Raw genomic sequence first — 27107 nt, 5'->3', positions numbered from 1 at the left:
GTGACATAGCTTAAAATTATTGAGATATAGAAAAGCCTACTGAAACCCACTACTACCGACCATGCAGTCGGATAGTTTATGTATCAATGATGAAATATTAACATTGCACCACATGCCAATATGGCCTTTTTAGTTAACTAAATTGCAATTTTAAATTTCCCACGACTTTCTTGTTGAAAATGTCGCGGAATGATGACGTGTACACGACGTCACGGACTGTAAGGAAATATTAGCGCTGCACCAAACTGGGCTAAAAGTCGTCTGCTTTAATGGCATATTACACAGTATTTTGGACATCTGTGTTGCTGAATCTTTTGCAATTTGTTATTTTAATAATGGAGACTATAAAGAACAATGTTGTTGGTGGAAAGCGGTGGATTGCAGCTGTCTTTAGCACCGAGACACAGCCGGTGTTTTTTTGTTTGTTGTGAAGCTTTGAAACACAGAGCGATCAAGCGAACATGTTTTCTCTACGTCAACAAGCATGTTTCTGGATGGGGAAATTGTGATATATATCTTACCAGAGAAATCATTGGATTATTCGTCATCCTGCAGCAGCTGTTTAAAAGGCAGCTGTGAGCTTGGCTCCTCGGCTTCTCTCTGAGACACTGGGTGTTCACCGCAGCCATCCGACCTCGAGGTATGTCTTTACAATCTCACTAAAACACTATTAAAACAATAAGCAGATAAGGGATCTTCCAGAATTATCCTAGTAATCGTGTCTAATTACATCTGAAACGCTAACACTTCCGCCGCCCGGAGCCGTCGCTTTTTTTTTTTTTTGTAGTCCTCCACTATCAATATCCTAATTCACGAATCTTTCATCCTCGCTCAAATTAATGGGGAAATTGTCGCTTTCTCGGTCCGAATTGCTCTTACTGCTGGTGGCTCCCATTAAAACAATGTGAATATGTGTGGAGCCCTGGAACTCGTGACGTCACGCGCACATACTTCCGGTAATGGCAGGGCTTTTCTATTAGCGACCAAAAGTTGCGAACTTTATCATCGATGTTCTCTACTAAATCATTTCATCAAAAATCTGGCAATATCGCGAAATGATCAAGTATGACACACAGAATGGACCTGCTATCCCCGTTTAAAGGCCTACTGAAATTAGATTTTCTTATTTAAACGGGGATAGCAGGTCCATTCTATGTATCATACATGATCATTTCGCGATATTGCCATATTTTTGCTGAAAGGATTTAAAAGAGAACATCCACGATAAAGTTCGCAACTTTCGGTGGTAAGAGAAATGCCCTGCCTCTACCGGAAGTCGCAGACGATGACGTCACATGTTGACGGCTCCTCACATATTCACATTATTTTTAATGGGAGCCTCCAACAAAAAGTGCTATTCGGACCGAGAAAACGAGAATTTCCCCATTAATTTGAGCGAGGATGAAAGATTCGTGTTTGAGGATATTGATAGCGACGGACTAAGAAGAAAGAAAAAAAAAACGCGATTGCATTGGGACGGATTCCGGACTTTTTTAGACACATTTACTAGGATAATTCTGGGAAATCCCTTATCTTTCTATTGTGTTGCTAGTGTTTTCCTGAGTTAAATAGTACCTAATAGTCAGAGGTGTACGTCCAAGGGTGTGCTGACGCACGGTGTCTCAAGGGAGTTGACGGCAGCTGTACGGACGGCACAAGCTCAGTTGATATCCGGTAAGTGGCGACTTTTTAACCACAATTTTCTCACCGAAACCTGCTGGTTGACATTCGGTAGGGATCAATGTCCGCTTGATCCATAGTAAATTTTTACATTCAAGAATTTTAAACAAGAAATCACCGTGTGTTTGTGTGGCTAAAGGCTAAAGCTTCCCAACTCCATCTTTCTACTTTGACTTCTCCAATATTAATTGGACAAATTGCAAAAGATTCAGCAACACAGATCTCCAAAATACTGTGTAATTATGCCGTTAAAGCAGACGGCTTTTAGCTGTGTGTGTGTACAGCGCTCATACTTACTTAAACCTGTGACGTCTTGCGTACACGTCATCATTACACAACGTTTTCAAGACGAAACTCCCGGGAAATTTAAAATTGTAATTTAGTAAACTAAAAAGGCCGTATTGGCATGTTTTGCAATGTTAATATTTCATCATTGATATATAAACTATCAGACTGCGTGGTGGGTAGTAGTGCGTTTCAGTAGGCCTTTAAGGGTTAGAATTGGGGGTTAAATCACCATAAATGATTCCCGGGCGCAGCACCGCTGCTGCCCACTGCTCCCCTCACCTCCCAGAGGGTGATCATGGGTGATGGGTCAAATGCAGATAATTTCGCCACATCTAGAATGTGTGTGACAATCATTGGTACTTTTACTTCAAAGGCAGGGCTTTTCTATAAGCGAACTTTATCGTCAATGTTCTCTACAAAATCCCTTCAGCAAAAATCTGGCAATATCGCAAAGTGATCAAGTATGACACATAGAATGGACCCGCTATCCCCGTTTAAATAAGAAAATCTCATTTCAGTAGGCCTTTAATAAAAGGCCATATCGCCCAGCCCCAAGCAGAAGCATTGAAGTAGTAGTAATACTCACATAGGACAGCAGCCATAGAAAGGATGAGCAGCTTGAGCAGGGTGTCCTGCTTCTCATAGGACAAACGCAGGAAGCCCATTTTGGTCATTGCTGATGGCTCACCTTAACTGCCCTGATGAAATAAAAAAGCTGTCAAAAATACACATGACCGACACGTTTCCATCTTGCAACTCTCCAACCAGACAAGGCCACGCACTGACTTGTCAGCAACAAGAAGGTGCATAAGTTATTGGGAATGTACTGCAGAAATGCAATAATACTCCTGCTTGAAGTCTGCATTCATTTGCATTGTTTTGCACAAAATAATAGATGATAGTTCTACGTGATTCTAAAGCTGAAGTATGAAAACTTTCAATCAAATACCACAGAGCTGTTGCTACGGACTGTTGACAGACTGTTGGGTAAATCAGTTAAATACACTTAATGCACAATGGCAATGAAATAACACAAGTATGTGCACACTTTTCCAATATCGTAGAGTAGTACTGGCTAGCTAGCAAGAGTGTACTCGGCTAGTAAAGGGCTCCTGCTAATGTAACTACTGTACAGTCCTGGCCCGTTAACCAGTCCTAGTTAAATCCCCATTGTGAATACCAACAAAACAACCTTACTTCTATTTTTGATATTGCCTCCGAGTAAAAATATTCTATCAATGTTGAATTAGCCACTTACCCGCTCGGCTCCCGTGAATCATCGGCGTTGTGCACAACCACACACAGTTCCCGCCCACCCAAGCCTCTGTAGCCCCTCCTATTGGTTGAGCGTCAGTCAACCATGATCATACAAGGCTCTGATTGGCTTTTCAAGCTGTCAGTCGCATTCATTTTCCTGCCTTTCGCAGGCGTGTAGTGACGTGTCCTTAGTGAAGTTAACGTAGCCTCGCGTTGCCACAAGTGATGATCCTTTCGATATCACACGCGATACATCCTTCACTGCTTAGGAGGTACCAAAACTATTTACAAGGTACCCTAAACAAATTCTGTAGTAGTTTTACTATATACTTTGTTTTACTGAGAAACGTCAAATCTGTTATGTCCTACCACTTACATAAAAAAAACGGTCTAACATTCTGGTACGATAGTTGTCATTTCTCCTCTGGCAACCGGTAATGTCACCCTCTATTGGTCAAAACATGACACGTCATGACTTTGATAGAAATATGCTAAAATAAAATGAACGTTACTTTGAACTTTACATTAAAATGCTCTCTACCTCTAACAAAAAAAAAAGCTGTGAAAACGATGATGCTGTGTTCCAAATTTAATTTATTTAATGAATCTGAATGGCTTATGGCTTTGCAGTTTGTTTTATATATATATATTTGTTTGTATTATATTTTTGTTATTGTGAATTTACAAGCCCCTGGCGCTGTTTTGTAATGTTTTCATGTTTGATAATGTTTTATAGTTGTTTGACTTACTGTTTGTAATTGTTGAAATTTATAACATAAAAAAAATAAAAAAAATAAAAAGAACGCTGCCTTAGTGATTTTTTTTTTTACGAACGTTGCCAAAATATTTTTTTAGCTTGATATTGTTATGATTCAACCCTGAGAACATTATTTCTGGTGAATATTAAATACTGATTTTATTTATTGAAATGAGATGCATTTCCAATACAAAACTTCATTCACACTTTTTTTTTTTTAACAATAGTTATACTTGTGTGGTCAAAAAGGCCGCTCGGCAACCAGTTGAGCGCTAGGTGGGGTCATTGCATGGTGGTGGGACCTTCAGTATTACTTACAGCACTAAAGAAGAAAGTATACTAACATGAAATTTGGAAAAAGCAAGAGTGGTTTGTCAATATTTTAGTTTTGTAGCAGTGAAAATAAATTGCACATGTCACGGATATCTCATTTATCACTTTGATGATGTCTGCAAACAGTCAAACAGCTTCTTGGTTACCTTGTAGTTTGCAAGAAGTAATTTCGGATTTTGACAAAGGAAACCATACATCATCCTGTAACAACAATGTTGTTTTCGGTTTGTGTCATGACAGGTCCTAAATCCTTGCAGATCCCCATTTGTGAATTCAAATATAAGATAAGTAATAATACAACATCCTCCCTTTGATGAAACAGTCCTTACCGGAACTGCTGGCACATTATAGACAAAAATAAATGACGCAAACAGGTAAAAAATATAAAAGCAAAACGTTCCTTCAAAACTTTACATCAAGGGTGTCTAAAGTCCAAAACCTTTCAAGTTTTTTTTTTTTCAATAAAAAAACAAAACTCTATAAAACCAGTGTCTTAATAGTGTTATCTTTGTTTAACGAGGCCCTCAAAGTGCTTCAGCATATAGTTGATGTATACTTGTATAGTATATTTAAATAAAAATCAAGAAATTAGCCTACCAGGTCTCGCTTTGGACACCCCTGCTCTATAAGATGCATCATGCTGCTATTTTAAAAGGAGCGTCCGCTTAGATGGCACATAAAAAAAAATTAAGAATTAAAAAATCCTAAAAAGAAAAATAAATTTTTTTGAGTTCGGACCACACCGTTCAAACACTTTGAACAAAATATATGCATCACAAAGAGCCAAGAGATTAGATAAAAAAGGCGTTTTCTTGTTGTGCAACACACTTAAGTTCGTAAAACCCCTTCTGGAAGAATGATTACTATGCACGGCTCCTCCATGTGATGTCATCAATGGGTGGGCGCAAGCCTCTGTCTGGCTGGGGACGTGTGCGGAGACGTCAGCCTCTCGGAGGACGTAGAAGATGACATGGAGGACTGCAGGTGGACTGTTTTGTGGAAAAGCTTGTTGCTGATTAGCACAACCAGCGAGAAGAGACGCAGCTGAAAATGGCTACAAATGAGACAGACCGTGATGAGCGAAGTGGTGGAAGGAAAATATAGCTTTTTTGCTTTTATGCACTTACTACAGCTTTGTGGGTGTCTTGGCCTCATTAGCACTGATGATGAAGAGCGGGAAAAGAATGGAGAAAAAGCAGCCACTGCGTAGAAAATAAAGAACACAAATTTTGTTTCTTAAGGTCATGCTTCAGTTTTCGTACGCGCAACTTTTCCATTTCACACTTATTCCCCGGTTATCATGTACTGTTTGTTATTGTACAGCCAAAATACTCTGCTTAAAGGAAAACTACCCTTTTTGGGGAAACTGTGCCTATCGTGTTCCCTGCCTTCTGCCCGGGTGCAGCTGGGTTGGCTTCAGAACCCAGACAAACACGAAAGGGACAAGTGGTAGAAAATGGATGGATGGATCAACAGTGGTACAAAATGGATGGATGGATCAACAGTGAGAGACAAGTAAACCTTTCCCTTTTCTCTGCGTTCTTAACAGTAAAAAATAGTAAGAAGCGGTTAACAATGCAGGTACTTGGGAATTTGGGATTCTACTATTCCACCTGGAAAACCCTCTTTAATACTTTCAAAAACCTCCAACAATACACTATTTACATACTGTGACCTGCATATTAATAAACCAAACTATAGCAACATTTAGGGTTGGGCGATACAGATGAATACAGTATCTATCAATCTGACGATAGAGCTATACTACTGCAATATTGTAATAACTCATGTTGATCATACATTTTAGCAAATTTGACAGCGACAAGCAAAGAAAGGCATCCTAAACGCAATGTAACATTCTCGATAGCAAACCATTTGCTAATGTCCCTCGACAGTGCAAAGCCTTGCTCTTTAATGTAAGTAATCCTTGTCTCCAAAGCAGTCAAAAATGCATCCCTGAAGGATGAGAAATAGCTAAACATCCTACACTACACAACATAGGATACAAATAGCTAAGCTATTGTTAACCGCTGAAGTATCTGCGAAGCAATCAGTCATTCACGTGCGGCAAAGAGCTCCTGAATGTAGACAGTGGTGGCAAATCAATACAAATATAGTGATGTTGATGTGATGCAAAAGTATAGTATCCATATATGGCCGATACAATAGTGATCAATAGTGATAAGATCGATATTTTTTAGTCACAAAATCTTTTGTCGTCTTTGTTACTTTATACAAACTCAGGAAATGCGTCCTTGGACACAAGAGGGCTTTAAGGGCAAAAACCAAATAATTTAAATCAGTGTAGAGTAGGAAATAATTAAAATATTTGATTGATATTGTCACACCGCCGTCCTGTGTTTTTGTCTGATTTTAAGTATGATCCAAAATAGATTCATTAAATGGATCATGAAAATGTAAAGTATCAGCATTGGTGTGACCAATACTTCTCCTGTAACTACCTGGTGTTGGATTGATAAAGAAGTTTGTAATATCGCTCAAAACTAATGTAAAGTATCCAAACAAACACAGAATACATGCTTACTACATTTTAACAGACGTTTAGATAGAACCAAAGTAACCACATATTAACTGTAAATTAGTTAGTAGAGTATCCATCCATCCAATTTATACCGCTTATTCCCTTTTGGGGTCGCGGGGGGCGCTGGCGCCTATCTCAGCTACAATCGGGCGGAAGGCGGGGTATACCCTGGACAAGTCGCCACCTCATCGCAGGGCCAACACAGATAGACAACTTTCACACTCACATTCACACACTAGGGCCAATTTAGTGTTGCCAATCAACCTATCCCCAGGTGCATGTCTTTGGAAGTGGGAGGAAGCCGGAGTACCCGGAGGGAACCCACGCATTCACGGGGAGAACATGCAAACTCCACACAGAAAGATCCCGAGCCTGGATTTGAACCCAGGACTGCAGGAACTTCATATTGTGAGGCAGACGCACTAACCCCTCTTCCACCGTGAAGCCCTGGTTAGTAGAGTATTAACCTCATTTCTGTTTGTATCATCTTGTTAAAAAAAAAAAAAGTTAGTTGAGTATTAACCTTTTTTAACAAGATGATACAAACAGAAATGACACAAAATGTTACTGCATATGACAGCAGCCAAACTGAGGCTTTGTAACCCGTTTAGAAATGGTTCTATTATAATTTACATACCAAATAATACAGTTCATCCGGAAAGTATTCACAGTACCTCATTTTGTCCATGTTTTGTTAAGTTACGGACTTATTCCAAAATGGGACACATTCAATTGTGTCCTCAAAATGCTAAACACAATACCCCATAATGAAAACGTGAAACTTTTTATTCTAATATTTGCAAATGTATTAAAAAAAAAAATCACATGTACATAATTATCCACAGCCTTTGCTCGATACTTTTTTGAGGTACCAAGTTTATAAAACATGGTTGGTTTTTGGATGTGTTTTAGAGGGCTTTACAGGCAGATTAGCTGCATTTATAGCTGCCTCTAGCTAACAGTTTTGCAGTATCTAAAATGCACAGAAAAGAGGAAGATGTGTGTGTCCTTGTCTCACGTAAAGATTGTAGATAATGGGGCAAGATAAAGAAAAAAAGTTCAATTTTCCCTCCATGTAGTTGAGTGCCCAAAAAAAGAATCCCACGCTTTGGTTATTCAGTCTCTGTACTTTTATATTGAGTACGATTGCAAAACAATCCACCATGAGGCCAAAGAAAGATGGAAGTACCAGCACTTTGATAAAAGACGTAAGAAACACTATTGAATTCAAGAAAAAAACTTGGCGTCCGCGTGGCTCTCTGAAATAGAGGATATCACATCCAAGTGCCCTCAGGTTTGTGGTGTGAACAGAGCAGGCAGATCATGCTCTGAAATTAGTCTTGTTAAAGTATACCCAGCAGGCCATCCCGAAAAAAAAACAAGGCTCTATGCCATCCATGATGAAAAAAGTAACAGAACGTTATTATGTCCTGAGTTCTTTGAATTGATCAATGGCTAGTTCCCCCCCACTCACTAGAGACATATGCAATGGGCAGGAGAGCTACATGATATATAGTGGCAGCCATTGATAGTTCAGTCCACATCCCATTGCCTAGCCTCAGTGAATGTAGAAATATCCAAAATATTCATAGAGATGAAATCCCCACACCCAGTGCAGCTATGCAACGCAGTCACTTAAAGTCAGTAGCTCACCATATTCCTGACCTGGACTCTAATGCCCCCATACTAATGCTTCTCGGACAGGATGCTATTAAAGTTCACAAAGTCCGTAAACAGAAAAGTGGCCCTAACACTGCGCCTTATGCACAGAAATTGGATCTCGGGTGGTTCATAGTATGAAACGTGTGTTTAGGTGATGTCCACAAAACCCTCGCTGTATAGACGCTGTCCACAAATACAACTGAGAAGGGCCATCCTACAATGTTTCAGCCATGCCCCAATGTATTCAACATAATAGAGAGACATTGTGAGAAACAAGCTGCCTTCTGCTTCAGCACTCAACTTGTGAATAGCGCTTGTCAACATGATAATTTAGGATGTAATATATTCAAACAAACCAGACACAACAACTACATTGCATCCGCCATTCAGGATGCCAAGACCAATGCATCCCTGTCAATTATGCTGTTTGAGCAATAAATGGTTGATATATTGTTTCACATTGTTGTTACTGCTTTGTCAACACAAGAAATGCTCATGCGCTTTGATTAGACAGTTGATGTGTGCGTTGCTTTGGTGAAAATTTAGCTGACTGGCCAAAATGTGCTGCAAAACTGTGGTTATAAACAGCACATAGCATGCGGGGATTGGTTGAATTTGTATGAATTAGACTGCGACATTGGGAATTTCCAAAGGGACTCAATGTCGAGCGTATGGAGTTTATTGTATTTGTTAAGAGAAGAGCATTTTTTTTTTTTGTAGTTGCTGTTGTTGGCAGGAGCTCTGTGCTCTTGTGTCATCCTTTTGTGTTTCCCTCTTGTTTTCATGTGTTATTATATTTTTTTGCCTTTTGGTCCGGGACTGTGTGACAAGGGGTGGCACTTTCGTGACTTCTGCAGTGCTTTTTTGTGGACTTCTGGATCTGCCTCCCGGGAGCCTTTTGGCCATGGAGACCAGCTGCTGGGTTTCTGCCACACCGGAGTCGGTTTGGAGGGACTGGAGGAGATGCGGAGCTGGCGCTGAGCGCCGGGACGGAGAGGCTTCGCAATGTCTTGGCTGGGTGAGCAGGTGTCAGACACCTCAGTCTCCTTGGACGTATCCTCGCTCATCCATGCGGACTGGACACTGGCCAAGAGTTGGTTGGCGGCCGAGAGTGGCGTCAGCTCTCTTGGTTGCTTTGTTGGGTCTGCTCCTGTCTCTGGCCATGCTCCCTCCACCCCAGCGGACAATGGCGTGGAGCACCGCAGAGGCCACCACAGTGTATATATTTCTTTTACTTTTTATTCATAGCTGTATGTAGAAGTGGCTGATTGTATCCGCTGCTTTAATATCTTCAATGTCCTTTGTTTTCTTTGATGTTTCCCTCTTTGACACATGTAAGAGGGATGTGTACTATGGCTATGAGTTGTTGTTGTTTTTTTCCCTTGGCCTCAGTCTGGACCCCCTTTCCAAGGCCCAGGCTTAGACCGATTTTTTTTATTATATTTTATTTTATTTTAATCTTCTATTTTTTTCTCCTATTCCCCCGACTTGTTTACCTGTATCTCACCTTTTTAGTAAGGGACGCTGGAAGCCGGCAGACATGTCAGCGATCCTGTTCTGTCTCCCTGTAACGTTTGTCTGATCTTGAATGGGATTGTGCTGAAAATTTTAATTTTCCTGAAGGAATTCTCCTGAAGGAATAAATAAAGTAGTATCTAATCTAATCTAATTTATTTTTCTGACTATGCCGAGAAACAATGCCTTCTACTGTTAAAAGTTGGAATTAGAAACCACTCTGATAGCCCAATTTAAATAAATTGGAAACCATGCTGAAATAAAAATAGTTGCCAAAATGTGAGGGTAAACTCAATTTTGTGAGATTCTGTAAATCCGTTATGACAAAGCCTAACTCCTAGCATCATCATTCTACTAGAACAGACTGTGTCTCACCCACAGTGAAGCTGTGCCAACAACAAAATATAATCATGCTAGCAATGGAATACGACAAAAATATTCCCAGTGTACACAAGGCCTCACCTGATGATGTACGACGAAGGCAAGGCTGTCAGCAAAGCCATGGGCAAACCAAAGCCGAAGTAATAAGGCCAGTTCCTCTCAATATTGGACAGCCGTTGGTGCATCTCAATGCCTAGAACATAAATGCGCACGCGGTTCAGATTCATTTCAAAATTCATATTATTTACATGTGTGTGGAAAGTATGAGGATATCTCACCATGGTTGAACCAGCGATACTCAAAGCAGTACAGGGAGTAGAGTAGAGACATGTGTAATAGGCTGACCATCTGTCCAATGGCGTCGATGGGAAATAAGCTGACAATCATACCCTAGAGGACACAGATCACACAGGCACATTTGGATTACAATGAACAGTGGCGGAAATAATGATTTCATTCAATTACATTTACATCTCTGGTAAGTTTACACTAGGGATGCACACAAATGTTTTTTTTCAAGCAAACACAGATACAGATAACTTCCACCTTTTTAAGACCAATACAGATACCTTATTTATATCTATTAATTTTAAGATGTAGATTGTTAGTGTAGTTTGTGCAGACCGGGAAGTAAGAAAGACTCAGAAAAAGGTGGATTTGACAAACTGTACCTGTAGATTTGTCCGAACCAAATATGACATCACTACAATGGTAGAGCTGACATCAGTCCATAAATCAGTGCAGCTTATATCCAGATTAGACTTGGGCATCGTTTTAACTGATACCAGTACCAATTCCGTAGTTTAAAAACTGTTGCCTAAACCGTGTCTGAAATGGTGCCTAAAAATGTTTAAACTTAAAAAAATGGGTTTAAAAAAACCCAAAACAATGCCTTGTTATTTTTAGGCACATTTGTGACATTCAAATTGAACAGACTAGTATTTTAAATAAGTCAGGGATATACATTTAATAATATCTAACTAATACATTTTTATACAACAAATAATATATTCTTCAAATGATCTTAATTATTGCAGAAATACAGAACAAACAAGAACTGTCAACAAAAACCTGACTTAAGTCGAGTCGTAAAGTTTGATGCTTAAAATTTTGGGTGTTCCTGAATGCAACCCTGTTACCGTCATGAAAAGTGGTGTGTTGTTGTTGTGGCTACTGTCTTGGCAAGCACTGTCACGCTAACGGGTAATGAAGGCTGCTGTTGGCATGTTATTTTAGGAAATAAAGTTTTAAAAAATAACTACTGTCAGGACGCTACATTATTTACAAGATTGTTACCTGCACAATTTTACCACTGAGCACTTGTTGCAGGTGGTCTGCATTCACTTAGCACTGGAATGAGGCACCCATAGCTTATTTTTTCGGTGTGGATACTAGTGTGTGGCCAGTGAGCTTTGATGTGTCAAAGCCAGGTTTGTTTTTATTTCCTTGAGTATTTGCCGGGCATTTGGTTCAATGAGAATGCGAGCTGTCTTATTATGATGAGCAGTGAGGTCATGTGACCTTACAGACAATTTGGAATTATATTACATGGCAGGAGCACTTCATTTGTTCACCCTAACCCATCTACCGCACAGTAGGCTAGGGGCAATGTTCCCTCGAAGGAGTCGGCCTGTGCAATGCTTATGCATCCCAATTCTAAAATGTGCACAAAATAAAATCCTTCCAATTACCTAAATAAAGTAAACATAATTCATTCTGTACAACTTTGCAATGCAACCTTGTGAATGACAGGTGAAACACAGCAGCCACAACAGCTAAAACAATGTTCGTCAACGCTGTTCAATTTTTGTAATGTCTGTCAAGACGCTTCAGGGACAGGAGGTCCATCGATCAATTTATTGAACATAGCGGTTTGTTGTTGATCTAAACCAAACCACAAACATTAGTAAAAACTATTATCTATCAAAAACGCTCATTTTCTGCTGTACAAACCACACCCAAATCTATCATATCAACAGCAGCCACTCTCTCTTTCTTACTTGCGACAACAGACACGCTCAGACTTAGACACTGATGCGTTTACAGCCACACAAAAGTCTGACAGCTCCAACACCACACAAACTGTAAATGCCAGGTCGTTACACTATGATACGGCCACATGCAGCCAATCAATGACATTAGCAATGTGTTATGCATGCGTATCACTGTTTTGATAAACATTTAACTGGCTATGTCAGGTTTGGGACAGCTGTGCTGCCAGTGCGACCAGATTTGTGCACATTTGAGGTGTGTTTGATAAAACACATGAAAAATTAGGGGGAACATTTGTTATGTGTAAACTTGCCTCAATGGAGCGTTACTTTTTTGTTTCTATCGGTGTCGTTGCTGTTTTTTAATGTTATCTGATTATTGGTGTGACAACGTTATTATGTCCTGAGTTCTTTGAATTGATCAATGGCTAGTTCCCCCCCACTCACTAAAGACATATGCAATGGGCAGGAGAGCTACATGATATATAGTGGCAGCCATTGATAGTTCAGTCCACATCCCATTGCCTAGCCTCAGTGAATGTAGAAATATCCAAAATATTCATAGAGATGAAATCCCCACACCCAGTGCAGCTATGCAACGCAGTCACTTAAAGTCAGTAGCTCACCATATTCCTGACCTGGACTCTAATGCCCCCATACTAATGCGTCTCGGACAGGATGCTATTAAAGTTCACAAAGTCCGTAAACAGAAAAGTGGCCCTAACACTGCGCCCTATGCACAGAAATTGGATCTCGGGTGGTTCATAGTATGAAACGTGTGTTTAGGTGATGTCCACAAAACCCTCGCTGTATAGACGCTGTCCACAAATACAACTGAGAAGGGCCATCCTACAATGTTTCAGCCATGCCCCAATGTATTCAACATAATAGAGAGACATTGTGAGAAACAAGCTGCCTTCTGCTTCAGCACTCAACTTGTGAATAGCGCTTGTCAACATGATAATTTAGGATGTAATATATTCAAACAAACCAGACACAACAACTACATTGCATCCGCCATTCAGGATGCCAAGACCAATGCATCCCTGTCAATTATGCTGTTTGAGCAATAAATGGTTGATATATTGTTTCACATTGTTGTTACTGCTTTGTCAACACAAGAAATGCTCATGCGCTTTGATTAGACAGTTGATGTGTGCGTTGCTTTGGTGAAAATTTAGCTGACTGGCCAAAATGTGCTGCAAAACTGTGGTTATAAACAGCACATAGCATGCGGGGATTGGTTGAATTTGTATGAATGGTGTCGTTGCTGTTTTTTAATGTTATCTGATTATTGGTGTGACAACACAACAGAGGCCACGGGGAAGACCCAGGACACGTTGGGAAGACTATGTCTCCCGGCTGGCCTGGGAACGCCTCGGGATCCCCCGGGAAGAGCTAGACGAAGTGGCTGGGGAGAGGGAAGTCTGGGTTTCCCTGCTTAGGCTGTTGCCCCCACGACCCGACCTCGGATAAGCGGAAGATGATGGATGGATGGATGGATGGTGTGACAACATAATTCCCAATATCAAACTGATATTATAAGACCCCGTGTTAACACTCTTAACGACATCACCACTCCATACTTTTTTATGGTAGGTTTTTTACAACTGAGAGAGACGGAAGAATATTGAGATAAATAGAAAAACAGTTTTTGAATGACTAGTAATCAAAGACAACCACATTTTCAAGGTACTGACCTGAATGAGGAAGAGTGCCTGAAGGAGGAGATTGAAGAGCATGTCAGCAATGATCTTGCTTACACTGGGGAACGGCTGCACTTTACAGCCAGATACTTCGAATGCAAGGTCAGCTATATCCTGCAAAGAGGTCAGAATGATGAATATTATTCTGACTGGTGTGTGGTTTGTGAAACTCTGTAGGCAGTTTTCAACCATTACTGGAGCTTTCATTCTACACTTATGCATTCCCTACAACTCACACCAATTCAACTAATTCCCGCCAATTTATCCCTCACAACTTTCCCAGACATTTAGGATAATTGTCTTTATTTCAGCCAATCAAATTTGTCCCAGAGCAGCACTCAAACACCATGCCACTGTCTAACTAACCAATCAAAATGGAGTTGACGCAAATTTCTCTAAAATTGGATCAGAAAACCAAAATGGCAGACGGCCTGTGTGTCTTACTGCATATGCGCGTTGATGATTTCCAAGCTTTCTGTCATGATAAACATTTCTTTGCAATATATGGTACATTTTCGATTTTGCTCAGACTATCAAAAAAGTTTTAGCTGGCGGAATAATAATAATAATGTAAGGATTAATATTAAAAACAAACCATGTAATATCACAAGGGGGTTAAATATCAAATGTGCTTTGTTATACCTATGACACAAGTCTAGGTTGTGGATGTTTAGTTCAGATGGATTAGCATGTATTCATTCACCTAAATTGTATTGGTTTCAGTATCCTTAATGTATTTTTTCGATGCGGCCCTCGATGGACAAAAGTTTGGACACCTCTGTCCTAAGGGGACTGATTATTTTGTGTCTTCTAATGCCCCCAATTTGAAACAAACTGTGTGGTAGACAATTTGGCATATTCAAAACTCTGCTATTATTATGTATGTAAATAAAGATAGGCATATCTGTGTTGGCCCTGCGATGAGATGGTAACTTGTCCAGTGTACTCCACCTTCCGTCCGTGTGCAGCTGGGATAGGCTCCAGCACCCCCGCGACCCCACAAGGGTCAAGCAGTACAAAATGGATGAATGGATAGGTCGAGGAACAAAATTCCGAATTCTGTTGTACCATTCAGGTAAAATCAAACGCTACCAAGTATACCTTTGTTACGCACAACATAAGACTCTGCACCAGCTCAAGAACTTGTCAGGCAAACAGAAATATTTGTAGCGGGCTACCTCTCGGTCATGTTGCAAGTTTCCTTATCAACCGAGCAAGCATGCCTGATATATACAACTCCAAAAGTAAAGCTCCACTTTTCAAAAGGCCAAGCTCAATTGGATATGCCATCTACATGCTGATTAGCTTTAGCGATTTTACATGCCAATTTGAACTTCTGTAAATTTGGCAATCAAAACGACACCTGACATGTACATTAAAATTACAGTTTAAATACTTTTTGGGACTCGACAAAAGACAAGGCTGTCCCATTCAGCTTAACAACAAGAATTCCTTACTGACTACAGCAACAAACCAAGGACAAACTGCAAATGAGACTCAGAAGTGTAAGAAAATAAGCTATGACAACCTGAGAGCACAGTTATCATTCACACTTAGTTTATCATTAAAAAAACATTTATTACCACCTGAACACACAAAAGTACCAAAAATGTATACCTGGGAATCGATACCGTTCGGTTCAAATGTGAAAAGGTAACCATCCCTAGTACTGATAACTCACAGTGCAGCAGTTCCTCAACACATGTTGATCCCCAACGTTATATGGCCTAAGGGAATGGGGATGCAAAATCATCTAAACAACAAATATAGACATTAACATGTTTGTAATTGACATTCTGAACCACCGACTCATTCTAACCAAATAACCTCTTCCATAAAAAGATTTTGTAGTTATGTGACCAGGTGGGCGCTAGGATTTTTGTGGCCCCAAATAAGATTGTTTGCTGCCCCATTTCGGACTTTACTATTACTCAATGAACACGCTAGAAGCTAAGGCTGACTGCAGCCTAATGAAGACCACATAGTCGTTCCTCGTCATATTCAAAGTTGTGGCTTGTAAAGGTGTGGGTGTTATTTCATGTCATAGAAGATATTCGTTAACATGTTTTTTATGGTCCAGCTATGAAAATATTACATTTTTAATGAATAATTCCTAATTTGTTGAAATTCAGTGATAAACCTGGGTTTGCTGTATCACTCTTGGTGACCACAATAAGCACAAGAGACACAACCAACAAAAGCAATCCAAATACATTTCCTGTATAATAAAGTATGAAGAAAATATATATTATTAATATTTTACAAGTTATGTAAAAAATAGCTTTTACAATAAATGATCACTTGTGAACAATAAATAAAAGGACGATATTGACAACTACATTTCAGTTCAATCCAATATGTCTAAAAGTCATGTGTTTATATTCCAGATAATGTCCAATGTTTATATGAAAAGGTAAACGAATAGGTTGATGGTCAAAGGAGAAAAGAAAATAATTCCTATTGCCTATTGCCGCTTCAACATTAATGAAGAAAGTAAGCAAAACACAATAAATTCGCTAAAACTGTTGCGATGACGACGTTTGAAGCAATGCTAAATTTGTACTTATCTTTATGAGCTGTTAAACCAGACTATAAAAGTTTATCCGAAACAAAATAAAATTGTATGCATGAGACAATTCAGTCCATCAAAGTACAATAAGCAAACAACTGCACAGCACGACAACCACGTAGATGATCAGCTACAAAAGTAACTGGTTGCCATAATAATGTGGCCCTCCTTTAATTTGTTGTTGTCAGAAACAACTGCATAAAGACTTTATGCTAACCACGTAGATCAGGGGTGTCAAACTGAAATACAGAGTGAGCCAAAATTAAAAAAACTGAACAAAGCCGCGGGCCACGATTGAACAAATGAACCTTTTAATAGAGACCCAAGCAAGTTTTGCATTAAACATTGAACAAGCAAGGCTTGTATATATAGTGACATGCAAAATCGAGTTTCAAATAATAATAATAATAATTAAAAAAATATCAATGGCATATCAAATACAATTTAAATAAACACTGAATGCCTCTTTTGTATTTTCAGCCTTTTGAGGCAAATATCAAAACAAACATTTTCCACAGGATAATAATAAATTTGGAAATAAAATAACAATAATGAATTAATCAAACATTTAAGCCTTGAAGGAGCAAGAGAAAGTGCATGAATAAATTGTTAATTATGGCTCAGTTTGATACACTGATTTGCTTCAACACTTAATATGGAAAAAGCAACGCTTATATAACTTAATAGTGCAAAATCAAAAACAAAACAAACGAAAAAACATCAATGGTTTGTTGAATAACATTTAAATAAAAAATGTAATGCCTCTTTTCTATTTGCAGCCTTCTGAGGTAAATATCAACATTAACTTTTTCCACAGGCTAAACAATTTGAAAATAAAATAACAATGAAGTGGGCGGGGTTGAAGTGGGGGGAGGGTAACGGGGGGGGGGTGTATATTGTAGAGTTAGTGCTGCAAGGGATCCTGGGTAGTTTTTCTGTTCTGTTTATGTTGTGTTATGGTGCTGATGTGCTCACAAAATGTGTTTGTCATTCTTGTTTGGTGTGGGTTCACAGTGTGGCGCATATTTGCAACACTGATAAAGTTGGTTATACGGCCACCCTCAGTGTGACCTGTATGGCTGTTGACCAAGTATGCCTTGCATTCACTTGTGTGTGTGTGTGTGTGTGTGCAAGCCACTTATATTATGTGACTTGGCCGGCACACTCTTTGTATGGAGGAAAAGCGGATGTGACGACAGGTTGTAGAGAAAGCTAAAGGCAGTGCCTTTGAGGCACGCCCCCGGTGTTGTTGTCCGGGTGGGAATCGGGAGAAATTCGGGAGAATGGTTGCCCCGGGAGATTTTCGGGAGGGGCACTAAACTTCGGGAGTCTCCCGGGAAAATCGGGAGGGTGGGCAAGTATGAGTATTAGAGGTGAATGCGGTGTTACAGCAGCACCGCCGCTGTATGATACCAGCAGGCCACCTCTAATGTTAATTTAGAATTGCCTCGAGGGCCAAATGAAATTACACGGCGGGCCAAATTTGGCCCGCGGGCCAGAGTTTGACACCCATGACGTAGATGATCAGCTACTGAGTGTGTGAAATCATAACACCTATATTACAAGCCAAACTTTCCATAGCAAAAATCTGAATCCAAATACATGTAGCGTTACACTCCTATTCATTTTAGCAAATTTCCAGACAATATCAATAATCCTATATTATATACTATAGTATAATATCAGTAACCAACCTGAAACCAAATGGCATTAACTATCTTGCTGAGGACAAATAGTGGGAGAACCCAGAGGGCACTGAAGACGGAGGTCAGGATGAACTCTAACCAGGACCAGACACTGCCGTGGAGTGAGGGGTCACCTGGAGCAAAAAGATTGCTTCTTGTCAGGAATCGTAACAATCCACCCATCTTTGACTAGATGTTTTATATACTTACCGATAATTTTTGCAGTGAGCGTCTGCAGCAGTGGGATAAAAACCCGGTAGAAGAGAAACAGACTAAGCTGGAAAGACAGTAAACTGAGATCACCTTTTGTTCAATACACAATGGTGCTGGGATTCAAAGAGGATAAAGGTTGAACATCTTACCCAGAACACCCCTCCATTCCAGGCACAACACTGAAAGATCCTGCTAGCTACTTTAGGGTCACTGCAAAGAAAGTAATAAAAATAAGATACAACAAGTAAAATGTGGATGTCTGTGGAGGACTTTAAATCTGCCCTTGTATCTACAGTTTTTAAAAATCAACAACTATTCAAGGTAGATGTTTATAAAAAGAAAAACCCAGTGAGGAATAAAGGACGTACAAATGGGGAAAAAAACAAAAGGAATCACTATTTTTGGAGGATATTCATTCAGTTGTTAAATTTTGGAGAAAAAAAACAAATAACGGACGTGACAAAAAATTACAATCATTTCAAATGGCAATTTTTTGGCTTTAAGAAACACTAAAATTAATCAAGAATATAAATCAGTCAGTTACAGTTTCATTAACACAGTGGGGAAAAAAATCAGCACGCCACTAGTACTTTGTGGCTTTTATAATAGCTTGCAGTCTCTGAGGCATGGATTTAACGTGTGAAAAACAGTACTCTTCATCAGTTTTTGCTCTATGGCCATATGCAATATCATCCTGAAAGATGATGTCATCATCCACAAACATCCTTTCAATTGATAGAATAAGAAAAGTGTCCAAAATGTAAATGTGTGCATTTATTGAAGCTGTAATGACAGTCAATTCCCCAGTGCCATTACATGACATGCAGCTTTGGAAATGTGCATGTTTTCTTCACACAGTTGTCTTTATAAATCTCATCAGAACAGCACTAAACAAAAGCTCCAGCATCATCCCTTTGCCCAATGAAGATTTGTGATTCGTCATCCAGTCATCCAGTCTACGATTTCTTTTCCTTAGCCCATTAGAGCCTAGTTTTTTTCTGTTTATTAGTGTTATGGACAGCTTTCGTTCAGCTATTTGTATTTAAATCTCATTTTGTACTTCAGGCGGTTTCTTACAGTTTGGTCTCAGACAGTAACGCCAGTTTCCATTCCGTTCTTCATTTGTTTTGCTGTGCATTTTCTGTTTTCAAAACATATAGCTTCAAGTTTTCTGTCTTGACGCTTTTTAACATTTTCCTTGGTCTACCAATATGCTTGTATTTTACAACCTTCCCATTTTGTTTGTAATTGGTCCAGATTTTAGACATAGCTGACTGTGAACATTCAGCAACTTTTACAACATTGTGTGATGATTTACCTTCTTAAAGAAGTTTGATAATTCTCTCTTTTGTTTCAATTGGCATACCTCATGTTGGAACCATGATTCGTGTCAATACACCTGATGCAACATTTTTAACAAGAGACTAACCGATTTCATCTGTTGCAGATGTTAGCTTTGGAAATTAAAATGTACATTTTCTTCAGAATTGAGTGATTCCATTCTTTTTCACTCGGCTTAATCGAAAAATGAAACTGTTACGGACTACTAAATATATATTCTTGATTTCTTTCCGTGTTTCTTAAAACCACAAAATTGCCATTAAAATGATAATTTTTTGTGTGATGTCTGTTTTTTTTTTCTACAAAATTAAACAACTGAATGAACGTCCTCAAAGTGATGATTCCATAATTTTTTACCAGGAGTTGGCAATTAAAATCGCTCAGGCTTTCACCATCCTGTTTTGCCAATTTCAATGCTGACTTCACATTTCTTCAGCTAACACACAACCACAATGGATATGAAACCAAGGAATTTGGCCAACTGTTAGACATACCTGTCAGGTTTACGCTCCTCGCTCTGTGCTCGTCTCTGTGCCAAAGCCCCACTGGCCCTTCTCCGACGCTGCTCCTCCCTTTTTTGCTGGATACGTGCATCCAGTTTGAAGATTGTTCCAATCCCCAATATGGAGTCCTTGATCCCCTGTTCCCCCCAAAAAAGAAAACACACACGTCTTACTCTATCTAACCTGTAGTCTGAAATGATTGACAGCCTGTTGTGACTTGTGCAAAAATTCGGATTCTGAGCCTACCCACTGCTATTTGGCGTAGCGAATGAAACAGTGAACCCCATATGAGCCAACAAAATCATCCGGTGTCGGACTTGCTAGCATTAGTTTATAACTAATAATTTGTTTTTCCAACCATGAGAAGAAAGAACGTGAGTGTGAAGGACAGGGCTGAGAAGAAGAAGTGGATGATAGATGTTGAATTAACAAAGGAAATAATCAAAAACATGAGCATGCATGTAACTAGATGACTTGATAAAGTTATTGGAGAGCAGCACAGCTTGTCTGTATCATACTTAAGCAGAATGAGTCGATAACGCCAGCCAAGGATATCAAAATAATATCGAAACGGCAGAACATGTTCCATAAAAATAGGAAGAAGCTGCTGATGTTTGACGGAGAATCAACTGAAAAGGAGATACCGTGGTATTTGAACTTATAAGTAGTTTGGAATATGAGCGGTGCGTCACCAAACCGAACCACAAAACTGTGACAAGATCCACACTGTTTTTTTTGCAAAACGTTACGCTCCTAACTAATAAATAGCGCTTGCTGTCGAATCTGACCTGTGGTCCCTCATTCAAAGACATCCCTGTGAAACATAAACAACAATAAGACGTCTTATTGTTTATGGATCCGATAAATATTGGGTCGATATTGGAAATTATGATGCCACATTGATAATAACCAATATATATATATATATTTTTTTTTAAATGCTCCAATGAGGTGTGAATACCCATACTGTGCTATATAGGTGGGTTAGGGCGAACAAATTAAGTGCTTCTACATTGTAAGATTTTCCAAACTGTCCCCAAGATCACATGACCTCACTCGTCGTCAGTGAAGTGAAGTGAATTATATTTATATAGCGCTTTTCTCAAGTGACTCAAAGCGCTTTACATAGTGACACCCAATATCTAAGTTACATTTAAACCAGTGTGGGTGGCACTGGGAGCCGGTGGGTAAAGTGTCTTGCCCAAGGACACAACGGCAGTAACTAGGATGGCACAAGCGGGAATCGAACCTGCAACCCTCACGTTGCTGACACGGCCACTCTACCAACCAAGCTATGCCGCTCAGAGACACTGCGTGAAAAAAAACCCCAAAACTAAAACACCTGGCTTTGAAACATCAAACCCCACCTACAAGAAAACACACTGAAAATACAAGTTATGGGTGCCAGTGTGGACGCCGCAAAGGTGGCGTTTTAACTCAAATCCTCAGCGCCATGCCATGTTTTCTTTTGTTATTGTCAATAGTGCTGTATGTGTGCGTGTACGTGCGTATGTGTGAATGTGTTTTCTTTTCTTCTTATATTAGTTTTTTTGCTTGCTTGTTTTGTTTTGAACAGCACTTTGTTTTTGCCACATTTTTATTTTAATGTATTCAAACTTGTACATAAACGTCAATAAAATTACGCTTACATCGGAGCCAATGAGAGGTCCTCTATTTTGCCAATAAAATCCAAACAATAACCATTGAAAAATTGCCAACAATACTCTATTTATATTTCGTGATTGATATTTTAACCAAGTATTAATGGTTTTTGTTGTTATTATTAGCGCAAATAGTGGTGTTCATCAATTGAACATTTTGCAAACTCTGTATCTGCAAGCTACACCCAAATGTTGCAGCTATTATGTAGTGATATTTTAGGCCATGTCCACACAAACTATTTTAAAAAAAAAATACTTGGGGTTAAAACGATCTCCATCCACAAAAGTGTATTTTCAAAACTGTCTCTGTCTATATACAAATGCATACAGCTGCTGTCATGCACATTCTGTCCAATCAAACGCCTGAAAAAAGCAGCCACAACTGATTTGTTTGCGTTACACCTCTGTTATGTTTATTTTGATATACTAGATGTACACAATGCCATGTACAATATCTTTAAAACCAGAACCATACACAGAACCCTGGGAACATTATTATATCTTTTTTTCAGTGTTTAAAGTGTTCATGCACACCTGTGCTGCTGAAACCCAACACAGATAGAATTATAACATGTTTAACAACATGGTGATGGTCAAATGTATGGAATATGTACTGAACTGTGCAATCTACTAATAAACGTATCAATCAAAACAATCCATATAACACGTCACAGACAAAGTCACAGACAAAGTCACAGACAACGTCACGCTAACATCACGTGACACCTCTGATGAAGGCTGCAGAAACAAGGTAGCCGAAACTTGTCAGGTACAACACTTTACCTTACTAGCGTATATAAATCAACCATTTATAAATAGTTAAATGTTGTTACCCACATACGATAAACGAGCAGCACTATTTGAAACAGTATGTGGGCATAATTTTATTTTGAAGTGTCTCGTTTGGTCTGTTGACGGATGTAAGGAAGGTACTTCCGGGTATCAGTACACATTTTTTTGATGCATGAGAAGGGAGAAAGAGAGCAACTGATTGAAACAAAGACCAAAACGTGTCACAAGGACTTTAAGCGTTTGGGGTATAAGAGCCAGAAGATCACAATTTCCTCATAAAAAGAAGCATGCAGGCCAACGAGGTATTTGTTTGTCATTTGTTGGTATTTTACTTGGTAAAATGTTTGATCCACATGCTGTGCATGTTATTATTTTTACGTTTGTAACGTGCTTTATTTATTACAGTTTTCACGGTGAATTTGAAGGAAAAGGAAGCCTTCAAATAAATCAGTTCAAGGAAGCCATTGTGTCAGTGCTATTTGGAGGGAGTTAAACTTTCTAACCTCACTAATGCCTTGCATCGGCTATATTAGATATATAACAACGGACGGGTGGCGGCGGTTGTGGCTTTGATAAGATGTTGGTTCGGGTTGATGACAACTTTAGTAATGCGGTTGCGGATGATATAATTGCTTATCAGCGCATCTCCAATGCCTACATAATGCACACGGACAGGTGTGTGTCGCTGCCAATCTTGTGTAATTATAAAGCATTTAATCGTGGATATAGTGATATAGTACATTTGCAATGAAGGGTATATTGTCTTTAACATCAGTATTCACTAAAGGGAGGACGCTACATTATGTTTTTTTTCGTTGCTTGGTCGCTTTTTAGGCGCGTGCACGGTCGCCCCCAGTTCCATCTACAAGAATAAAATCAAAACACGTAAGTTGACCTCATGATTTGTTGTTAAATAAGGACGAAAAACATAAGATAATATTGCACCTCTCTTATGACAGAGCAAAAAGTCTTGCTCATCAAAATTGTCCCATCATGTGGAGGTTCGACAGCGATCGTATCCAAAACTGCTGACTATCTTTAGCGCCGGCGGGAGTGTCGCAAACTCCATTTTGATTTGTCTTTTTAATCAATGTAAAGTGAAAATAGCAGCATTTTTACGTTCAAACATACAGTAATTCCTCTTATAGTGTAGTTAAAGGCAGCGTTGTTGAGCTTTGGAAATTACAGCCCAGAACTGTGACTTAATCACAAGTCTCCGTTTATGCCGTTTACACGCGTTCGCTAAGCAGAGAGTTTTGGAACTCTACACTTTGGCCAGCATTTTAAAAAGTCTGCGTTATTAAAGACAAAAGTATGCATCTGCGTGTGGACAAGAGGCCTAAATGCAGAGATAAATAAATGATAAATAAATGGGTTGTACTTGTATAGCGCTTTTCTACCTTCAATGTACTCAAAGCGCTTTGACACTACTTCCACATTTATCCATTCACACACACATTCACACACTGATGGAGGGAGCTGCCATGCAAAGCACTAACCAGCACCCATCAGGAGCAAGGGTGAAGTGTCTTGCTTGGGACACAACTGACGTGACGAGGTTGTTACTAGGTGGGGATTGAACCAGGGACCCTCGGATTGCGCACGGCCACTCTCCCACTGCGCCACGCCGAGTATGTGTTTAAGTATCTGCGTTCGTGTGGACATGGCCTAAAAGGTATGCTACCACTCACCGTCGCAACATTGCGCAGGAAGGCCCTGACGCTGTCTGTCATCTCTGTACCAGCTGCAGATCCATCAACTGCAGACGGAAGGGATACGGTTGACCAGGTGGTCAGCTCTCATAGCAGGAAGAAGATCACACAGGAACCTAGCATACCCCAAACACAAGAAAGCTAAGGAGCATGATTGTTTTATTTTTGTTGATGTATGAAAAAACGGTGCCAATGAAGTGGCAGCTGGTAGCAGCACCTTTGTTCTCGTTTATGTCCTTCTCTTTTATGTCCTTCTTTGTGTTCTTTAATGTTTCTGTCTTGTTTTCATGTATTGTTTTTTTTTTTACATTTTTGGGGGACTTTTTGAATCGGCACTACAATTACATAATTTCCCCATTGTGGGATGAATAAAAGTTTATGAGGAAGCTTTGATGCTTTTGATCCAATCCTGGATTTTTACTCAATCTATTGTCACATGAAAAATTACCAATCATATGTACTTGTGTATTATATTATTTAGGCTAATGAATACAAATTTTTAAATAAAATAAAACAAAGCCACTGATGTTATTTTTTCTGACATAATTGTGCTGTCATTAAGTTTGACCACATACGCTGGAATGACTTGAAATGTCTCACACAGCTCAATGTACTTTATAGAACAAAACACCTCTTTAAGCACAATCACTTTAAAATACAGAAAAATAAAGGATGCATGCCTACATATATTTTGTACAAGATAATTAAAAAACTATCCAATGTAGGTAAATATATACAAAGCTATCTGAACAAAACAATATATTAGTTTTGTGTTAACAGGTAAACAAAATTTGTGCACTAAAATCATCTCATTATAAATAATAAATTGTGTTTAGAAGTTATGATGAGGCAAAAAAAAAAAAAAAAAAAGATCTTTGAACACACTGTGGACACCCCTGCCTTTAGGGGACTGACAAAACTAGTAAGATTTGATACATCGGTCCTATCTAACACATTTTAGGAGCTTTTTAAATTATATTGGGTTCCATTGAGGCACTATCTAAAGTTTATTTGATGAAACTACTACATGATACAAACTCAATCTCAAGTTTTGTATAAGTTAAATTAGCTTTCTTCTCCTCTTGGTGGAAACTATCAGATTCCAAAGCCTGCTGGTCCCAAACTGTTGCAATTAGTCAAGGGGTCATTTTAAAATCGCATATTTTTCAAGCAGTTTGGCCCATTCGTCTACCTGTAAATGCTTTTGTCCTCCCAAAAAAATTGAGGTTTTGGGGATCTCCAGCTTCAACTGTGGCAAAAGGGAGCGTTCTTGTTTGTCTCATAACAGTTGCAAAAAGTGATAATTGAAACAACAGGAAACAATGAAAACAGTAAGACTGGTAAAAGTTGTGAAAAAAAACCCAATACAGTTGGTATGCTGACAACACGGATCCTTCTTGCTAAGTCTTGTTGTTCTCTGAGTTACGAAATAGGAGTTAACAATACCATTTAGTGCACAGAGTTGTGAGAACAAGATAGTCACTGACAGTCCCATTATAAAGTGTTTTATATTTTTGGCAGACAAAATTATTCATCTCAGGCAACAAGAATATGAACGTATGGGAAACACTGCAATTATATGAACGTTTTCTTGTAAAATGAATTTATTTGGAGGGAGATGAGGGTCAATTCCTGTTTTAATAAATTGTTAAGAAGTTCAAAGGGCAGTTTAACGTTTGCATTGATTCTCAAATATGGCTGGATGGATGGAAAAAAAACCTGTAAATTAACATTAGCGTGTAGTCTCTATCTGTGTATTAGCCAACTTTCAAAGCGGTCTCTTGCTAGCCTACACAAAGAGACACAGTTTAAAACGTAACTATATTTAATGTTCTCAAATCCACTAACAATGTTTATTAAAAAAAAAGCGGGCGAATGGTTTATGTTTGTTGTCTCCAAAATATATATTCCCTGCTTGCTCGTTTATTTATGTAGCTAGCCCGCTCGTTAGCTGATAATGTTGTAATTCTGGTCACGGTAACACAAGATATAAAAACAAAATTGGAAAAGACAAAGAAAATGTAACGATAATCGCGTCATGCTACTTACCTCGTACGGAAGGTTAGTGCTTAAATGACCCCTTCCTATGGCATTAACAACAACAGCCTATAGACGGCCAACAAAGGCCACGGCTAAACATATTGCAACAAGCTCCAATTCCAAAGGATCATGGGAAATGTAGTTTTCATTCTCGTGCTCTCATTAGCTTCCTGGTTGGCAAACAGACCCTACTTTACTGGAAATTGTTGTTTAAACACAATTTCTCTCCACACAACACACTTATATATATATATATATATATATATATATATATATATATATATATATATATATATATATATATATATATATATATATATATATATATATATATATAAATATATATATATATATATATAAATATATATATATATATATATATATATATATATATATATATATATATATATATATATATATATATATATATATATATATATATATATATATATATATATATATATATATATATATATATA

At 38.8% G+C, this 27107-nt stretch overlaps 2 protein-coding genes across 4 annotated transcripts in view; both read right to left on the bottom strand.

Moving 5' to 3' along the window:
- The window catches only part of stt3a (STT3 oligosaccharyltransferase complex catalytic subunit A), a 37348-nt gene extending 33971 nt beyond the window's left edge, over positions 1 to 3377 (bottom strand). Inside the window, exons 1-2 of one of the 2 annotated variants that reach the window (XM_061898128.1) lie at positions 3227 to 3377; positions 2555 to 2666 (exon numbers count right to left, since the gene is read on the bottom strand). In XM_061898128.1, the coding sequence (XP_061754112.1) occupies positions 2555 to 2642 (88 nt within the window). In that variant the 5' untranslated portion in view covers positions 2643 to 2666; positions 3227 to 3377. Of the gene's footprint in view, positions 1 to 2554; positions 2667 to 3165; positions 3191 to 3226 lie in introns of those variants that run through there. The other variant, XM_061898129.1, reaches the window with a different exon arrangement.
- A 972-nt stretch (positions 3378 to 4349) lies between these two features.
- On the bottom strand, positions 4350 to 26776 carry ei24 (EI24 autophagy associated transmembrane protein). Of its 2 annotated transcripts, none has more exons than XM_061898132.1 (11): positions 26638 to 26776; positions 24568 to 24704; positions 20415 to 20560; positions 18729 to 18789; positions 18577 to 18643; positions 18376 to 18500; positions 14107 to 14226; positions 10694 to 10805; positions 10497 to 10608; positions 5443 to 5517; positions 4350 to 5369 (listed from the first exon to the last, which is right to left on the bottom strand). In XM_061898132.1, the coding sequence occupies exons 2-11, from the start codon at positions 24607 to 24609 to the stop codon at positions 5207 to 5209; spliced, it is 1023 nt and encodes a 340-aa protein (XP_061754116.1). In that variant the 5' UTR covers positions 24610 to 24704; positions 26638 to 26776; the 3' UTR covers positions 4350 to 5206. The 2 variants fall into 2 exon arrangements, with proteins under 2 accessions (XP_061754116.1, XP_061754117.1); XM_061898133.1 differs by having other exon boundaries at positions 24568 to 24635; positions 26638 to 26744.
- Between the last annotated feature and the right edge of the window lie 331 nt (positions 26777 to 27107).

Source organism: Nerophis ophidion, linkage group LG04, assembly GCF_033978795.1.
Source record: "Nerophis ophidion isolate RoL-2023_Sa linkage group LG04, RoL_Noph_v1.0, whole genome shotgun sequence".
Classification (NCBI taxonomy): domain Eukaryota; kingdom Metazoa; phylum Chordata; class Actinopteri; order Syngnathiformes; family Syngnathidae; genus Nerophis; species Nerophis ophidion.
This window is presented reverse-complemented; position numbering and strand designations above follow the sequence as displayed.